The 18,621-nt window shown below is 34.5% G+C and overlaps 2 protein-coding genes across 4 annotated transcripts in view; both read left to right on the plus strand.

The window, feature by feature from the left end:
* Positions 1-5,296, plus strand: part of LOC132702117 (acyl-CoA Delta-9 desaturase-like) — a 36,263-nt gene extending 30,967 nt beyond the window's left edge. For 2 of the 3 annotated variants that reach the window (XM_060670560.1, XM_060670559.1), the window contains exons 4-8: positions 227-432; positions 2,368-2,553; positions 4,180-4,383; positions 4,437-4,588; positions 4,861-5,296. In XM_060670560.1, the coding sequence (XP_060526543.1) occupies positions 227-432; positions 2,368-2,553; positions 4,180-4,383; positions 4,437-4,588; positions 4,861-4,883 (771 nt within the window). In that variant the 3' untranslated portion in view covers positions 4,884-5,296. Of the gene's footprint in view, positions 1-226; positions 433-2,367; positions 2,554-4,179; positions 4,384-4,436; positions 4,647-4,841 lie in introns of all 3 variants that reach the window. The other variant, XR_009618851.1, reaches the window with a different exon arrangement.
* A 2,284-nt stretch (positions 5,297-7,580) lies between these two features.
* Positions 7,581-18,621, plus strand: part of LOC132702116 (organic cation transporter protein-like) — a 28,908-nt gene continuing 17,867 nt past the window's right edge. Inside the window, exon 1 of the mRNA XM_060670558.1 lies at positions 7,581-7,734. The gene's annotated coding sequence lies outside the window, so the exon portion shown is untranslated. The remainder of the gene's footprint in view (positions 7,735-18,621) is intronic.

Consider the following 18,621-nt stretch of genomic DNA (forward strand, 5'->3'; position numbering starts at 1 on the left):
TATAAAGCGGGCATTAAAAACGACTTTGGTTTATTATCCATTGTTATATTGTTAAGTTTTTTACGTGCACCGGGATCGCGGTCGATGATTACAGACTTTTCAATTAACGTCGACTTTCCCAGAACTATTAAAAAAAACGAAAAGAAATGGTTACAAAATGGAAACATGTCAAAAAAACTTATAAATAAGCAAAAACTAAAACCGGAAATCGCAATCTCCTCCCCAGAACTGTCTCTACATTTGGGTGCGCGACCATAGACAGCACCATAAGTACAGCGACACGGATGCGGACCCGCACAACGCGAATCGGGGGTTCTTCTTCTCCCACATCGGATGGCTGATGAGCAGAAAACACCCTGCCGTTATCGAGAAAGGTCGAACCATCGACATGTCGGACATGGATGCCGATCGCCTGGTCATGTTCCAGAAAAAGTGAGCATCTGGATTTATACAGAGTTCTCGGGAAATTTGGCGCAAAACTAACTAGTACAGTCAAAGCCTATATCCAGATTCAGCACTCCATCTGGTTCCTCCTGTCAGTTGAATATTAGTTTTTTATTTCTATTTTAACAATTTTGGACAATTTAGTAATTATTGTGTTGTTTTCCTCACCAAATATATCCTAAGTCCTAAATAGTTATACTGGTTTGTATGTTTAATAGTTCCCACATCAGTGTGTAAATCTTGTCCGTTTATTCCAATACTGGGTTTTCTCCATACAAGCTTTCTAAACATATAGTTTATATCGTCCTCTCTTCTGCTAATATTACTTGATTATCTGCAAATAATAGACTCTAGATGGACTCACTGTTCACCATTACACCCATTATACTGCATTTTCGTTCCCACTTCTTTAAGGCCTTATCTATGCAAATTTTAAATAAAAAATAAAACATCAATGTCTCAAGCCTTTATTTACCAAAAATTCTTGAGAAGTTTCTTTTTCAATTTTTACTAAGCTTTTCGTGATATGATAGAACTATTTCACTGGGTTTATGTGCATCACTGGTACTTCTTTTCCTTTCAAAGCAGCCCATAACTTATTTATCGTCACGGTATCATATGCCTTCTTGAGCTATAGTTTTTCGGCTAGGGCAGGCTAGGCGCAGGATCGTCCCGCCCGGAAACCACTCTGCTCTTCGGCATCTTCAATTTTGCCTTCTATAGGATTTTTCAATAAACATGTTACACTTACCCCCCTGTAGTTTTCTCATAAATTTTTGTTTCCTTTCTTATGAATGGAGGTTATATGAGCTAATTTCCACTCATTCACACCTGACAGCTGCGGGATACGCCTTTAACAGTTCTACCGATTTACTTCCAGGACCCAATACTTTATTATTTTTCATAAATCTCAATGTATGTTCTACTTCTGTCTCTGTAAACTCTGGTTCCTGTATGTGTGTTGGTTCTTTCTCATAAGTTATGCTTTTGAATTCATTTCGGTTTTCTGTTAGTAGTTTCTGATAATAGACTTTCCATCTAATTATTCCAGTAGGGTCTATTATTTTTGTCTCATTTTTGTTGGTCTTAAGGGATCTTAGAGTTTTCCGAGCCTGCTTTGATTTCGAGCTTCCTATGCTTCTGTCAACTGATTTTTGGCTTTGTTTACTTTTTGCTTCTCTTCGTATTTCATTATGTTGAAATATACTTTGTCTTGGTAGTCCTTTGTAGTTAAAAATTTTAAATAGGCTAGTTTCTTTTCTTCCACTAATTCTTCTAATTCTGTAGACCACCAGGAATCGTCGTTTCTGTTTTTGCAATTTCTTTTCTTCTGACCCAATTTGTTATATTTGCTTTCTATATTTTGTTCTCCTATAGTTTTAAATTTTACCGTCAGTCGTAACTTATACAAGAACGTCTTTTAAGCTTTCTATATTGTTCTTTTTAGTTATCTCCTAGATGTCTGTGTCTTTGTACCGGAAAATGGTCTGAACCGCATACTGCTCCTCTTATAACTTTCGCGTCATACCGTTTCATTGCGGACTTTTGATTTACTACGATATAGTCAATTATTGATTTCAGCCCCTTCGTTTGTTGAAGCCATATGTATTTATGGACGTTCTTGTGTGGCAAAAACCTATTTAATTCTTTTAATTTATATTGACCAGATATAATAAGCCTTAGGCCGTTGTCATCTTACTGGCGCAACGTCATCTTGACGAAATGCTGGAGGCGCTAAAAATAAAAAATTGAAATTGCAAATCCAAGTGCTAGGAAGATTTTTTTGACATCGTAAGTCAAAGAAAAAGAAAAATGTATAACCAACACAATAATTAACTTTCTTTCATTATGTTAATCGCCGAGGAAGTTATTTTTGGAAATGCTTATGTCCAAGATTTATTTGTATTTTAAAACCTATTACAGCCACTACAAGATCCTTTATACGATATTCGCCATTCTGCTACCTTCGCTGGTACCGTACTACTGCTGGGGCGAGAAGTTTTTCAATGCAGTTTTCTCTGCGTACATGTTCAGGAGCGTTCTGGTGCTCAACATCACGTGGTTAGTGAACAGCGCCGCCCATTTGTGGGGCAACAAACCCTTTGACAGGTAGGACTTTCTATTATTAGAATATACCGTATTTGAACACACGTTCCGCTAGTGAAGAATACCAATAAAGATGTTTGCGAAAACATTTTTAATTTATAGTTCTTCCCAACACAATAACTATTCCGTGTACTGTATGAAGAAGATATTTTGGAAGACATGCTTATTGACGAAACTAAGGCTATTTTGTAATATTAGAAATTAGAAATAAAAAAAAAAGTGATTTTTGTGTGATTCAGATTCAGATTTTCACGAAATTAGATATTATGGCATGACAATTGTTTCGACAACACCGTGTCTTTATCAAATGGTCTCTTATAAATGTCTTATAAATGGATTTTCATCAAGTAAAAGCCACCTCAGTTCATATTTTTTAGATTATAGGGCCAAAATTGTAGAGTTCTCCAAAGTTCTCCGTGTTTAAAACCTCATAAGACCCGCCTGTTGTAAAGCGGGAGGGACCTTTATTTTCAGCACGTGTACCACAAGCTAAGGCCGTATTTAAGATATTAGCCGACAAGAACGGTGCCGTGCGGAATGTTGTATTTTAAAAGTAGGGAAATTTTCTTTGATTAAACTGTTATATTAATTCATATTAGTGTGCTTTTTATAAATCTTCCTTGTATTTTAAGGGTAGAATTGAAAAAAATGGATTTTTCACCGATGAACACAAAACCGTAAGCTTTCTGCATTTGTATGCACGAAGTACCGAAGTAGGGTTCTGGAACGTCATTGTGAAATTGCGAATCTATTTATTCAGGGTTACAAAGAGAAACCCAAGTAAGGTAGCCTGTGGTTAGATCTTCATAAAAATTTACCAAAGTTAAATACAGGATTATGTCGTAGAAACGGTCTATAGTTTGGAGAACTCTATCTCCCTAGGCCGGTATGACCACAATGAATAATATTTACTGCTATTTAATTCTAAATGAAACTTTTTTGCCACAACAAAACACTTTTAAACAGTTCAAAATGCATAAACAATGTGTCTTGTTGAAAAACTTTCTAAAGTATAAATAAAAAAATTCTAAAAATATATTAGAAACATATCAACTTTTTCCGCATTTGTAAATTGTTTTTTTCATATGAAAATCTAAATTTTGAAATCGTGTCGCTGCACGAAAGCAAAACTACATTAACATTTTATTTTTATAAAAATTTATTTACTTATCTAGTTTTTGTCTCCCTGTGAGGTTATTTTTTAACCGTTTTTCACAATTTTGGTTTCAAAACGTTGCAAAAAATGTTCCGGTTTCAAGGAATCGCTTGTTGAAACTATGGCAATGTTTGAAAAAACTAGGTAAGAAAAAAAAAGTAAATTAATTACATTAAATGCTATTCGCCATTAGCTAAGTAAAGAAAATGTTCATTTAGAATTGTTCGTCCAGCTAAATAGTACTTATTGCGGTAAATAAAAAAATAATAAAAAGAGTCGAATATGTAGAAAAATTGCGCGTTTGGTACATATTAAACCACCCAAGCCGTTTAAATATTAGAAGAACACAGCGAGTTAACGGGATTTAAGAGAGACAAACCAAGATGACGTCACTACTCTTTTCTAAATCCTAGCTCAAGCGCTTGCACTATCTTTACCGCATGGTGGATGCACCCTATAATGCTACATTTCAGGTTTATGAAACCCGTAGAGTCCAGGTTCGTCGCGTTTTGGTCCGTGGGAGAAGGATGGCACAACTACCATCACGCGTTCCCGTGGGACTACAGGGCGGCCGAATTCGGATCTAGATACAGCATCACCACCTTCGTGATCGACCTCTTAGCCCATTGGGGTTTGGCATACGATTTGAAGACCACTCCGTATCACATGATTCAAAAGTAAGTCGCTGCTAAATACTTTATTTCTCAATGTAAACCGGGCTTAATGACAGGAGGGTGTTAAGGACGGGAGACGGATCCCACGCGATACATCAGAAAGCAAACGCGACGGCAAAACAGGACCCGACCAAGGAGTCCGAAGAGAAAAAGGACATCTACAATTATTTGGATCCGGACCTGGCGGTCAGATACATGACGTCACAAGGTTAAACGCACCCTTAGTCGCTTGTATTTATTTCTGGCATCGGCCCGAGATCCCCGGGGTGATTACAAAGAAACGCACAAAGTAAAATGGCGGCAGTTTCGCAAGACTTTTCCCAATTTATTTTCTCGGAACGGACATATTTTAGTTTAACGATTTTTGCGGATATTTTCGCGCTTCATTTTAACTGTGGGCGTTTTTTTTTTGTCACGGGCCAGCCCGCGCTCCAAATATAGATTTAGTTTTTTTTTTACAGGGTGTTTTCTGTTTTGCAGGAGATGACATGTATTCGAGGTAAAACAAAACGTTTTTGCGTTGTCCGAACGTTTGGAAATTCTGAGTTCGAATTACCTAAAGTGCCATAATCGAAAAAAAATTACGAGGCATTTCTTCGTATAAAATTAATATTGTTCGCGAAGTTTGTCTAGAAGAACATTTGGGCAGAACAACTAAAAATCGAAAACAAAATCACCCCTGAGAACAGGTGACTTCGTCGGAACGTTTCTAATTTACAAAATGGTTCTAGTAGTATTATAATGCATTAGTACAATATCGTAGATTTAGTAGTAGCTTTGTAGATGTATAGGGGGTACGCAAAGGTCCATTCAATTTTAACCATAAACAAATAATATATTTTATACAGAAAAAGTTACCTAAGTAATAATTTATTAGCTATATTTAAAATTGTAAGTATAGTACAAGTGCGTTGTTTTAAGGCTACGCTTGTGAAAAGTTTGTTAAATAAAATTATTTTGTCGAAACATGTTATATTTTCCAATATCTTATTTTCTAATTCTACGAACCAATGAGCATTTAACTTAGTTTTTGATTAATCAAAACTGATCAACGGTCCGCCCCGGGCCATTTCGCAAGTAACACGAATTTAAAAAATGTTACGGACGTCTCGCTTCGCCTTTCGCAGAAACAAACTCCTGCGATAGCAGTTATATATAAAAACACCTATTGTCCATGTTACGTAATACGTTAATAAACGCTTTGCTATATTTTTATTAGGAAATTACGGGCCCCGAGAATGATTTTTAAATAACTTCCAATAGGATGTAGGTACTATGTTCCTATCGAACGATGGCGAATTTCCAAAGGGATCCACTTACAAAAAAATCTCGATAATTTTTTTGCCGGTTCTGGAATTTTGGCAAAACTAACATCCCTTTTGTTATACGAAAAACTGCCTAATATTACAGGATTTTTTTCGTTATCTACACACGTATATGCACCTTAAATATATATTAGCAGAAAATCTTGTCGTATCATCAAAATCCGGCTAAACAATTGTTATCTTTTGGAAAACAAATGGAGCCACTTTTTACGAAAGCAACAACGCAACGTGATTAGATCAATAATCATAATTAAACAAGTAATATCTCAAAGTGGAGTTGTTAGATTAAGAGTTCAAGGAAACGCGCAATTTTAATTAAATTTAGGTGTTTTTTTCTTAAATTTATAAATCAACTAACAAACTTCAAATTTTATTGCGAAATTTCAGCGAACAATCTCTTACTACTGCCTTATTTAAAATGCCCAATTATGCTTTAAGGCGTGCGCAAGGTATCACCTCAAAATGTCGGGTACTTTAATCACGGGTTGAATGTAATCGGACACTTTCGGTAGGTAACTATTTCTGAAGTTTGTCAATCCTGACGATCACGTCAAAGTGTTCCAGGTGTCCGAACATTTTCGGAAATAAATGTCATAAAATGGCTGCACGCATTTGATCAAATTTAGAAGCATTGAAAAGGACCCTTCATAGGCCATCAATTCTCCTTTTAGTAAAATATTTTTAAATTTACGGTAAAAACGCCCGCATAATAATTAATACTCAGTCCCGTATGATTGAATATTGAAATATACAATGGAAAACAATAACACAGAAATATTATATTATGCAACAAACTCACGAGTTTATTTGACACGAGCAGAAAGCAGCGGAGCGAGTGTTTAATAAACGAGTGAGTTATAGGATATTATGCAACCAGTGCGGTAAACGGCATTTGACTCACGAGTTTATTTGACAGGAGCAGAGCGCAGCGGAGCGAGTTTTTAATAGACGAGTGAGTTAAAAAGTTTACCGGACATGTTGCATACTATACTTTTTCTACGACCGTTAGTTTTTGGGTATATTTTCGCAAAACAACACGAATACAGTCACTGACATGACCGTCAGAATTGACAAACGTCAAATTGAAGGCGTGGGAAATATCTCCGAAAACAGCCGATTGCTCCCAAATCCGTGCTTTAAAATCCCGGAAATGTCCGAAGTGGTTCGTGGGAATCGAAACTGACGTGGTAAAGTGACGCTTCCCGCACGCTAGATCGGTGGGTAATTAGGTATTTAACGGACGGGAGTAGAAAAAAATACAAACATCATTGCGTTTTAATTCGATAAACAGAAATGGTTGCGTTCTAAACACATGTTTTTGTATTTTAACAGTAAATTTAAAAAACGAAAATTAGTGTTTAATAATGGCAGGTATACTGAAAATGTTCCCAAAGACGCTTACAACATTTCGAGTTTTTATATATTTTAGTAATATTATGAGTTAGGAAAAAGATACCGAAATGCAGTTTTCAATAGCGTATTTTTGTTGCACCATACGGTGCAACATATTGATAAACTTTGTCAGTCACTCGTTTATTAAGCACTCGCTCCGCTCGCGCCAAATCAAACTCGTGACTAAAGTGTGGTTTGCCAAACTTCTTGCATAATATATTATACCGTCGAAAATTTCGCCGTTTAATTTTGTTCTTCCCCTTCAAATTTTTTGATTAACTAAGAAAAATATTGCGGACTGAGTGGCTCAGGCAACAACCATTTTTTTCACTAATTCAAAATCCCTTCGGGGTCCTTCAATGGGTCGAAGTACAAAAAAAACGAGCCTATTGCTACGCGATTCGACGTAGAAATACGAGCGCGAGCGGAAGCATAAAAGCTGCGGAGCGGTCCCCCTACGAGCCAGATTTGCGTCCCATCGACTGGACGGCGCACGCCGCGTACAATTTAAAATTAGTCGGAACGCGTCGAGGTTTTCAGTATACCAGTTTTCACGTATTATTAGCGATTTTGTTTTTCGCATCGACTTTTTGGGTCGGAAAATGTAATCGGGTTGAACTTCTGCTTCGATAGAAAGGTAGGAGTTTCTCAGATCTTTGGGCTTGTTATTTTTTTATTATTCTTAGTGTCATGGTACGGAAAAAGAAAACTCTACATAGTTCCTCTGTTGCAATTTCTAAGTACCTTAAGAAATATCGATAGAACCCACGAGCCTCAGTTTTTTAGGTCCTGCCGATTTTAGATTATGTGAAAAACGAATATTTGCTTCGATATCCCGGCATCGATTTATCTCCGAAAAATAATCAATTTCGCGGAATGTTGCTAATTTATAAGATTATGCGCAATCGGCGTAATTGTTGCTAATTGGTTCGTTGGTTATGGTTGACGAGTGAAATTTTTCAATATCAGTTTTCTTCATTAAAATCCGTAACGATTGTTACTTACGGTAGGTAGTGATTTTCGGGCTCTATATGTATATGGGGTCGACACTTTAAAAGCTCAATACCCATTTCTAAATGAGACAAAAATTAATGTCGGTGTGCTATGCGATATAATGGTAAATATCGCACGTGCTTGTGTTGTTGTTTTAACGTTATGGAGTGTTGTTTGAAAATGCGAATTTAAAAAAAATATACATTTTTGGATTTTTTTTCTAAAGGCTGTAGCTTAATAATAACATAAAAGTCGATTTTTTATATGTATGTTGAAAAGGGCGAGTCCTATTCGCAACGAAAGCTTACCACCTCAAACAAGTAGAGTTTGGATAACGCTGCCATAATAGCGAAAACAAATACGTACCGGCATTCATCAAATTGTGATTTACGATGTTAATACGATGAATTTTAGTTTGGTCTTCGAAATAAATATACCATATGAGAGTTTCTTTCATAAAGCAGATTCAGCAAGCAATTGTAGGACGGCCAATCATATAGGAATAGGAACTTTTTTGTGTTGCGCTTGTACAGTCCAAAGCCTGCTTGTTCAAAGTTTCAAAAAGCGATTTCGCTGTTCATAACTAATAAATGGATAGATATAGTCTAATTTCACACGTTGGATATTGTAATTAAAATACGCTTGAATTGCGCTCTAATAGATAATTCGTTAAATTCGAAAGTTAATTTATTATAAATATTCACAGTCAAAACAAAACGACTATTTTCCAAAAAGAGTAATTGTTATATTCAAACAACAAAATCCCGATGAAAAACGTACTTCGAAAAAATTTTTCGTAGAAACACAAAATTTTTAAATGCAAAAGCAAAAGATTTTCTGTTAAATTAGCGCTTTTAATAATTATAAGGTTACCAAACAAAGACGGGACTACAGAACTCTTGGCACGACATGTGTGACATTGTAAATTAAGATTCAAAGTCATATCCTGCTTGCTGCAAAACTCTTTGCCCGATGCAAGACAATATTTTTCCAACTTATATTTTTTTAACTATAAGAGATTGAGAGGAGAAAAAAAGAAGTAAAAAAAAGGAAAAATAGAGGCGTACCGCAAAATTCGGTTAATAGTTATTTTTGTATCTATTAGTATAGTGTGTCTCAAACTATATCGTCTTGGCTTGTGACCACAATTATCGAAATAACTTGTGGATGACAATAAAACACCTGACCAGTCGGTATTGTAGGACAGAGCATCGGTCCGGAATTTTAAAGAGTTTAAAAAATACAAAGATTAAATATTATATTACGTACTAATAGAAAATATGACGGCACTAAATATATATAAATTATCAATAATTACCTAAATAAACAACTTTTTATTTAAAACTAAGATTAATTGCTAAAGGCTGTGTTATTTCTGTATGCAGAATCTTCAATTTTTAAAAAGTGCTATTTTCCATTTTTCCAGTCCTTGACAGGTATATTATTAATTAAATTTTTAGTTAAATTTATTACACTCGCACTTAAAGCAGGTGCCATAAATGTTCTATGGGGTTAAACATATAATGATATCGAGGAAGACATGAAACAGTATGCCCCATCTGTTCTACTGAACTGTCATATAAATATTGCTAATAATCATATTGTAGGAACAATGTGGTTTTGATAAAGGTATTTCCCTTCTTATCATATCTTGTTCACTACTGTCCAGACGGCGACATTAAAAATCACTAGTTTTTTTTCTTTTATTCAATCATTAACAATTACAATATAATAATATAATAATAAAGTGATTAATAAATCCTCTACACATTTATCTGGTTATCTAACGATAGGCATGAAGATCTTAATTACTTTTGGGGGAAGGATCAGTCAAAAGTCAAAATGATATACTTTGAGACACACCATACGGGAAATGCTACTTTGGGGATTGTTTTTTTCCGCAACCGTAAAAATATGTATATCACTTAAAATTCCTCTAAAATAACTAACATGCTTAGTTTAATACAAAAAATTGAGTGTGACTGGTTTAAAATGTTTTTCAAGTAAAATGGCAGTTAATAATTGTTTTTTGTTAAGCCTTTAAAATACAAAAAATAGTTTACATATAGCTTAATTATTAATTGTAGGTATAGTATAGTTGTATAGATGTATTGATTAACTACACGATTTGAAACCAAAACGTTTTAAGCCAGCATATTACTTATTTTACAACAATTTTTTTATTAAATTTTTCTCAATCACGAAAGTAGCGTGCTAGATACAAAAAAAATCATATTTTTACCGGAATCTGAAAAGAGTCTTTAAATCGGCCATTTTAGACATTGTGGTCTCGGACTCGTTTAGTTCCGAGAAATAATCTACCAATCGATAATTTAAAACGAATGGTTTTTCAGGTAACTAAAAAATTTAAAGCACGACTTGCGGTTTGAATGGCGCATACAAAAATGACAGTTAATTGGCCAACGAATAATAAGATCGGCTTCGGCCACTATGACCATAATCTATATAGGCGGTCGGCATTAATAATAAAGATAAAGAACGTTTTTATTTATCGCTTTCCACAAGTGCGCACTTCTATTATTTACAATTGCTTATACATAGTTATCACTTAGCACAGTTTCGTTGTGATAAACGACGACGAGATGTCAAGCCCGCCGTCGGAAGGAAAAAAGATGGATTACAAAAAAAAATAAATAAATTTAATTGAAAAATATCTGGCGATGTGTTTAAAACGACAATTATTACAATTAATCTTCATTTACGGCGGAGTGCGATCGTACGGGAACACAAAAAAAAAATTCAAAAAAAAAACATGGCACATTCGTATTTTTAGAAATTATATCGAGGCGAAAACGTATCGGCTAATTGACCGTTAACAATAAATAAATTCGAGTGCTCGCGTTAATTGTTAATTCGGTTGACTGGAATTAATTGCTCGCATTTTTAACGACTTTATTATGTAGATGCTTGCAATTCTCTCTTTTTTTTAAGCGGGGGGTTCGATCGAAAGTTGCCAATATAACGAAGTCTATTTCGCAAACAAATATTTAAAAAAATTACAAAAATTATCTGTCAATTTTTTTTTTTGCTTTGGGGCAAATATATATTACGAAACAGGCTCAAGAAAATGCGAACATTAACCTTATAAGTTAGTAGAAATTTTTTTGTTAATTTTGGCCAGTGTTTATATTTATTCGAGAACATGGCCAATTCCTATGCTTAAACAGACTCCATTGTGGAATACTTTATTTGACGTTTATATTTGAAAACCTACGTCTAATTTATTACAAAATTTCTAGTAATACATTACGTAAAGAAAACAAAATAACATTGTTGCACAACAAATAACAAATCGGGAGTATTTCACGAATGAATACAAGGCACTTTATCTTCAAAATTATAAAATATTATCTCGCCTTTCATTGTATTATGGGAACAGGTAGAACTCATATTTGCTATTGAGAGACAAAACTAACTAACATCACTTTGACTAATGTATGTTACGAGATTTGAGAGCTACTAGTTCAACATTTTCTACAGCACACACGTATATAGTCGTATTTCTTTTAGCACCTGTGAATTTGACAAGAACGAAATCGCCATTTTTCAAATTTGATAAGGGAGTGCTCTTCAGAGTGTCATTTTTATTGCAATATTCTTCCCAGGGGTTCTCTAAATCACTTTTAAAGGATTATTTACTTGAATCTTCGCCACTTGAGGAACTGTCTGTTTTTTAATGCCTCTTCTTTTTCATATCTTCCTTTTTTCCAGACTTGTTCAGTCTCATTGGCCTTTCCACTGTCTTTGATGGTACAGTGGTTGATTTTTGTTTTTTGGTCTTTTCTATTTTTTTTGTTGCGCTTCTTTTAGCCTTTTTCATACTTCTGCTGTAGTTAATACCTCTCCATAACTGAGTTGTTTCAATATTGGTATTACCATCCTTTTGAAGGAGATTGTGTGCTTTCAACAATAGTAGTGGATTCATTTTTTTATGGAGATTTAAAAATATTATTTGATGTTCATGAAGAAGTACAAGTCTCAGAAATAAGGTGGTTGTATTGATTTTTTTCATTTTGAGGTATTTCATGGGGATTCATGACATCTTCTCTAGAGAGAACGATTCCTATTATTTCTAGCTGGTAATCGGTTTTGAAGTTGCAGAGGAGGATCAGGATGATTTTGTAAATAGTCTTCCAACTCTTCCTTTTTAAAGGCATATTTGGGGAATTTTGTTTTATTTATTGGAAATATCCCACATGATTTGAATCCAGCAATGATACCTTGTCAAGCATTTGTACAAATTCAGATGTTGAAAGTCTTCCTGTCCATGCATGTTTGTACTAACCCAAAGACACATTTGTCTAATGCTTGTAGCATATCAGTCAAGTGATTTCGCAGTTTAATCAAGGTAGTTTTATTTTCAATAGAGGCTTCAATAATACCAATACTTATGTGGCTTGAATGGCCATCATATAATAAAACAGCACCTTGATTGGAAAGGTTTTTTTCTTGACGGATATTGATATGGGGTATAAAACTTTTAGTAAACCAAGTGAAAAACTGAGGCTCCTCCATCCACCCATTCTTTGAGACCGTGCACAATGTTCCAGGATATGCCTGCCCTGACGTCCATCTTACTTGTATTCCAGCACCCTTAAAGACAATCAAAGGTGGTAGAAGGGAAGCATCCGCTCCCACAGTGCTATGATCCCCTGAAACTCCACTTAAGGGTTTGCCCTTTTCGTCCATCGCTCGGAAGCGACTAGGGTCGCTTTGAAATTCCATTTCGTCTGCATTATATATAAAATACGCTTTTTCTTCAGAAAAAAAGTCCAAGCCTGATAAAGTTTGTCTTAGATCATCGTAAAACTTGTAAATTATGTCCGGTCTTCTAGCATCTTTCTAACATTTTTGTAAATGCACTGGATTTTTTAGGAACAATATTTCATTATGTCTTCGCAGGAACAGGTAAAAGGTGTTATATTGTGAGACTGTACATAATCCTGGATAAGATTTAACATCTTCCTTTTGTCGCAGGGGTAGCCTGCTTTCGCTCTAGCAAGTAAATATTAAACAATCTGATCTTCAATCTGGAGAGAAAATGCTGTTTTACGATCTGGACCAGTGGAGTCCATTAAAAAGGAATCGGTAATTTTACAAAAATAACAATTATTGCCTTATTGAACATTGATCGATCCAATGTCTCGAGAACGATATATAGAGAACTGGGAATTACAGGAGAAGACCTGTTTTCAGATGCTGCGCAAGTCGTCAAGATGATCTTTGCGTTTACAGGCATTACAGCAAAGACATCTTAGCCAAACTGAGCAACAATGACAATAACAGTCCCTCATCTCCCCAGAGCACATCGTGTGACCCATTTGAGGTTTGTCAAGAAACATGTGAATTGGACCATTAATCACTGGGCTTATGTTTTCTTTACTGAAGAATCTAGGTTAAGGTTTTCTGCTTCTGATCGATGTACACCACTTCATGGACGAGATGGCGAATGATGTCCATGGGATTTAACTCCAATTTTCGTGGAGGGTCTATTATTTAGTGTGGAGGCGTTTCTTTCACCAGCTGCACAAAATTTGCTGTAGTGAATCGTATATTTACCATTCGAGCCATATGTTACAGATAGGTTCATCTTAATGCATAATAATACAAGACCACACTAACTATTGTATCTAAATACCTAGAAGAGGTTGGAGTAAAAGTTTTAGATTCGTATATACCTAGGATCACCAACCACTAAAATGCAAAATGTTGTTTTTATATACATATACGAAGACTCATTGCATCAGTGCCAAACCATATGATGCGACACTTTTTTTGCTAAATATATATTTTTAATATTTTCCGGTCCAAAAAATATAAACGGGTCCTTTCCTGAAACGCTCAAACACACTGTTGAGTTTGAGCAAATACGTGAATGAGACGGGACACAAGGTTTCCTACGATGAGGTTTCTGTTCTGAACGTAGAGTCGAGTTTGTTTAAGCGTAAATTCCTAGATGAGGACAACAGCATAAATTTAAAAAAAGATGTAGAGGGTTTGAGCGTTATTTACACTTATTTACTCAGTCAAAATATTGCAAAAAAGAATAAATTACCATCATTTTATACAACAAAAGTATAGTGTTGTTGTTGAATTTTCCAGTCACTCGTGATATAACTATAATGTTAAGTCAATATCCATGCGTAGTGAATTTAATTGTTTGGGTTGGTAGTGCGATTGGCAACATTTTATTACTGTCACCCCTCTACTCAAATGCCCTTCCGACTTAGAAGGAAATATGTTGTTAACATGGCGTTAATATTTTAAAGAAACAAAATTATTTTTAATCTGTGATCATCCCTCTTTGGGTTGTTGTTGTTTTAAATTGCAATGTAATTGTGACTGTCAATTAGTTTAAAGTAATCTTTTATCGCTGTATTTCAAATAATAACGAAAATTTTAATGTTGACAAGAACATGCCGGCCACTTGCCTTTGGATTGATAATTTATAGTTTAAATTAACTGCACATTCTGTAAGTACCAATAGATTATTAACTTTAACATTTTCTTGCTTAATTTGGGCAATGGTATAAATTTTAAGTATCAAAATATATATTTTAGTTTTCCTGATGAAGCCTACAATCCTGGGCGAAAGCTTGAAGCATAAGAATAAAGGCTAGTTGTGAAAAAAGCACTTAAGATCTTTTATTGTTCAACTCTAACCTATAAAAAAAGGGGTATCCCAGTGTTACGTAGTTGACTTGCTTTGTTACCAGTGCCCCGTTACTGTCCGAAATATATATATTTCAAATAGCATGCCGCCAACTTGTGCGGAAATATTACAATTTACGTACGCGTCGTGGTTCAAAAGGTCGCTCGGTACGATTCGCAAGGCGCCCAAGTAACAGCGAAAACAAATTTCTAAGGTAAACCGTTTAATAAATTTAGACAACGAAAGGTCAGAAGTGGGACCGCCTCGATAGCAAGAACTTATTCTTATTTTTGCCGGGGGACCTCGACGGTAAAATAAAATGCATTGCGCTCGAGACCCACCGCCTCCTGCACCCCGCGGAGTTCTTCCGCCTCGTAGCCTTGTTCGACTTCTACCTAACACCAATTAAACGAGGTGTTTAATTTTTATACCGAACGGGAACGAAACGTAATTCAAAAAATAGCAAATGCGACGACGGTGATCTGCCGCGAGCCGACCAGGATTTCGAAAAATTTAATCTTTCCGGCGGCATGGGAACGCCGCTCGTTGCCCAATCATCGCAATAACAATTGCACCAGCGCAATAACAAAAACGTAATTATTATTACGGTGTCGACAGTTTCCCGGGCGATTTCGAGATTTTTGCTGAATTACCCGATCACTAATAACCGCGAAAACAATTTTGTCGCAACAAAAATATAATTTGTCTTATTTGAGGAATTTACAAAGCGACAGGTGGTATTTAATTGTTTCTTTTTTTCCGTCAAGTTTCTGTGATCGATGGTGTTATTCTAGCAAATATAAACGCGACACCTATATACAGGGTGTCTGGCCGAGAATTTCGTGAATCTGGTATGAGAAAACCATAAGTAGCAAAAATTTAAAAATTTCGAATTAAAATAATGTTCCTTGGAGGTAATTGCATTGTAATTAGATTTTTTAAGATTTTTTTTAACACACGCAATTTACGCATGTGAGAATATTATAATGAGGTACAAAGAATACGCGTAACGGGTGTTGTTTTTAATATTTTTAACGTTTCCATGTAACGGGTATTATGCACCATTCACCCTTATATTTATTTATTTATTTAAATAAATTAGGTAAACGTTAAAATTCAAATAATATTAATACACATTTTTGTGAAGAAAATTTAAACATTGAATAACAATTTTGCAACAATTCAAACAAAAAAAAAACAATGAACTAAAAATTAGACCGTACTGGAAAGTTTCTCTTTTTGCTGGATTTTCTTTTAATTTTTGCCTATATTTGTCTATTCATTCTAGGTTATCCCAACTAAACTGGACAATTGAGCATGTAAAAAGCTGTAATCAAATCACTGCCACATGGTTTTACTTCTAAAAAGAAATTTTAATATAATTAATATAATATATAATAACGTGTGTAGCGCGTCAAATATTCATTTGATGGCAACAATAATATATTATGCAACAAGTGTGGTAAATGGCATTTGATTCACGAGTTTATTTGGCACGAGCGGAGCGAATGACTTAAACTTAAACTTAAAAAGTTTACCAAACCTGCTGCATACCATACTTTTTCTACAACCGTTAGGTTTTGGGTACATTTGTGCTAAACGTCAAAATTCAGGCCGTGAGTTAAAATCTTCAAAAAAATCCGACTGCTCTCAAGAAACGTGGTAAAATGACGCTTTCCGCAGGTTAGATTGGCGTATCTAGTATTAGTTACTTTACAGAGTAGAAAAACACAGTTTGTACCTTTTTTTAAGTAGCAGTTGGTAAAAATAAATTATAATGTATAATCAGTTTTGCATAATGCATAGGAAAGTCTCAAAAAGTTCTCAATGTTTTTCAGAAGATGAACAATGTAAATCTTCCTCTTTTGATTGAAGCAGATTCTATACAGATCCGAAGAAATTTAATTTATTCAGATTAGGCTACATTTTCCGGCTCAAATATTTTCCAAATGGCGGAATTTCCAGATATACCCGAAGAGGGCGTCAAAGTTTTTATTTTAAATGAAACACCTGCTTTGGTTTGTTTAAATTTCGCCGTTTCTGAGATATTTAACATTTAATGTCAAAAATGACATGTGCAAACCAAATTATGTCTGAAAATTTTCCATATACCAACCCCTTTAAAATTTTACTCTATTATCTTACCCTGTAGAAAATGGAAAATGTAAAGCATTGCAAATTTAAAATAATTATTATAATAATATTTTTCGTATTAAAAAAAGCAGTTTTTCATGGGTTGCTTTTCTTATTAAATTTGGATTTAAATTTTGGAACTCGCTGCACACAGCCTTCTCGCTTGTAATTGTTGTGTTATATTCAGCAGATTTATTATTGTACCCCAAATAAAAGAATTGAACACTGTCAAGTCAGGGGATCGGGGTGGTCAAAGAAAAGGACCATTGTTAGCTATAAACTGGTCATTAAACACAGGTTGCGAGAAATCGTCGACTAAATATCCATTATGTGGAGGCGCGCCATTTTGTTGATAGATTGGGTTTTTGCAATCAGCTAATGTCAAATTCTCTAAGCAGTCCTCTTTAAAGTTGCGCAAGATGTTTAAATAACCTAAAAACCTAAAATTGATATTACAGTTTCTAAAACTAGAACAATTCCATAGAGAAATTTCTATCTGACCATACAGATTTTCTTGATAAAAAAAATATGGGGCCACGGCGCTGTTATCATTTCGCTCTCTGATTACACGTTGATTTCATTCGCCCTGGTACTGGGATTTATGTCAATTAAAAACACATTTTTTTCCAAATGTTGCTCTATATGTCGCAATTATTTCCCTGCGCCCAAGTTATAATAAATTCACAGAATGTGACTTTTCTTAGAAAATATTTAACTGTTAAATTGATGTTTGCGCAACATCCTGTGAATTGATGAGTTCGACAGTACCGACTCCAACGCCGCATGCCTTACCGAAACAACCCAAAATAGCTATTTCAATATTTTTATTATTAACAACAAATTAATTTCGCTGCATCTTCGCAATATCTCAACAACAGAATGTAGGTGGATATTATACAAAAAATATGTGTAGAATTTTCCAAGATATCTTATCTATCTTATCTTGATCCTTTAAGAAATCCAATATATCAAAATACTAGCATTAATTTTGATTTTTTTTTACTAAAATCTCATATGGCTGTCTCTTTTTTGTCCCTGTCACTATACTCCTTGGATTGGACACTCCAAATGTATAGGAACAACGAAACTACATATACCGCTTTGCTTTAAATAACAACTTGCATTTATAGAGTGTTATCTATTATTATTATTTAATAATAATATGTATATATAATAAATATATGCAATAATAATATTTAAGATAATCTAATAATATAATAAAATACACATAGAAAAAAATGCGTTTTAAAATCACCTCATAATAAATTAACTGCTTTCTCCAATTTAATTAATCAACATATAACATTTGTTAATAAATTATTAGTTTAGCGGTTTCAAAACATCATCGATTTCGTTTGTTTCAAATGGAATGATGTTCAACACAAATTATATACTTGCTACAAAAGGACGTTCTGGCGTTCTCTTGTTATAATAAAGATGACTTTAATCAAATCTTTATATTTCAAGGGCGGTCGGTTGTTACTAAACTAAAAGATTTATTTAACATTTTAAAAAGAACAAAGGGTCTGCTGTCATGTGACTTTTACCAGCCAATAGAACAAAGTGATAAAGCTGCCATTAGCGTCTGCGTGCTCCCTCTCGATAGTCGACTGGTTGTATTGTTGGGTGATGGTGGTTTCAAGTGAAATTTATTTTTTTAATTTTTGGCGATAAGCAAACAAGCAATGTAGTATATATATATATATCACATATGGAAGGGGTGAA

The sequence above is a fragment of the Cylas formicarius genome, unplaced genomic scaffold (assembly GCF_029955315.1).
Source record: "Cylas formicarius isolate icCylForm1 unplaced genomic scaffold, icCylForm1.1 PGA_scaffold_5__7_contigs__length_24384050, whole genome shotgun sequence".
Taxonomy (NCBI): domain Eukaryota; kingdom Metazoa; phylum Arthropoda; class Insecta; order Coleoptera; family Brentidae; genus Cylas; species Cylas formicarius.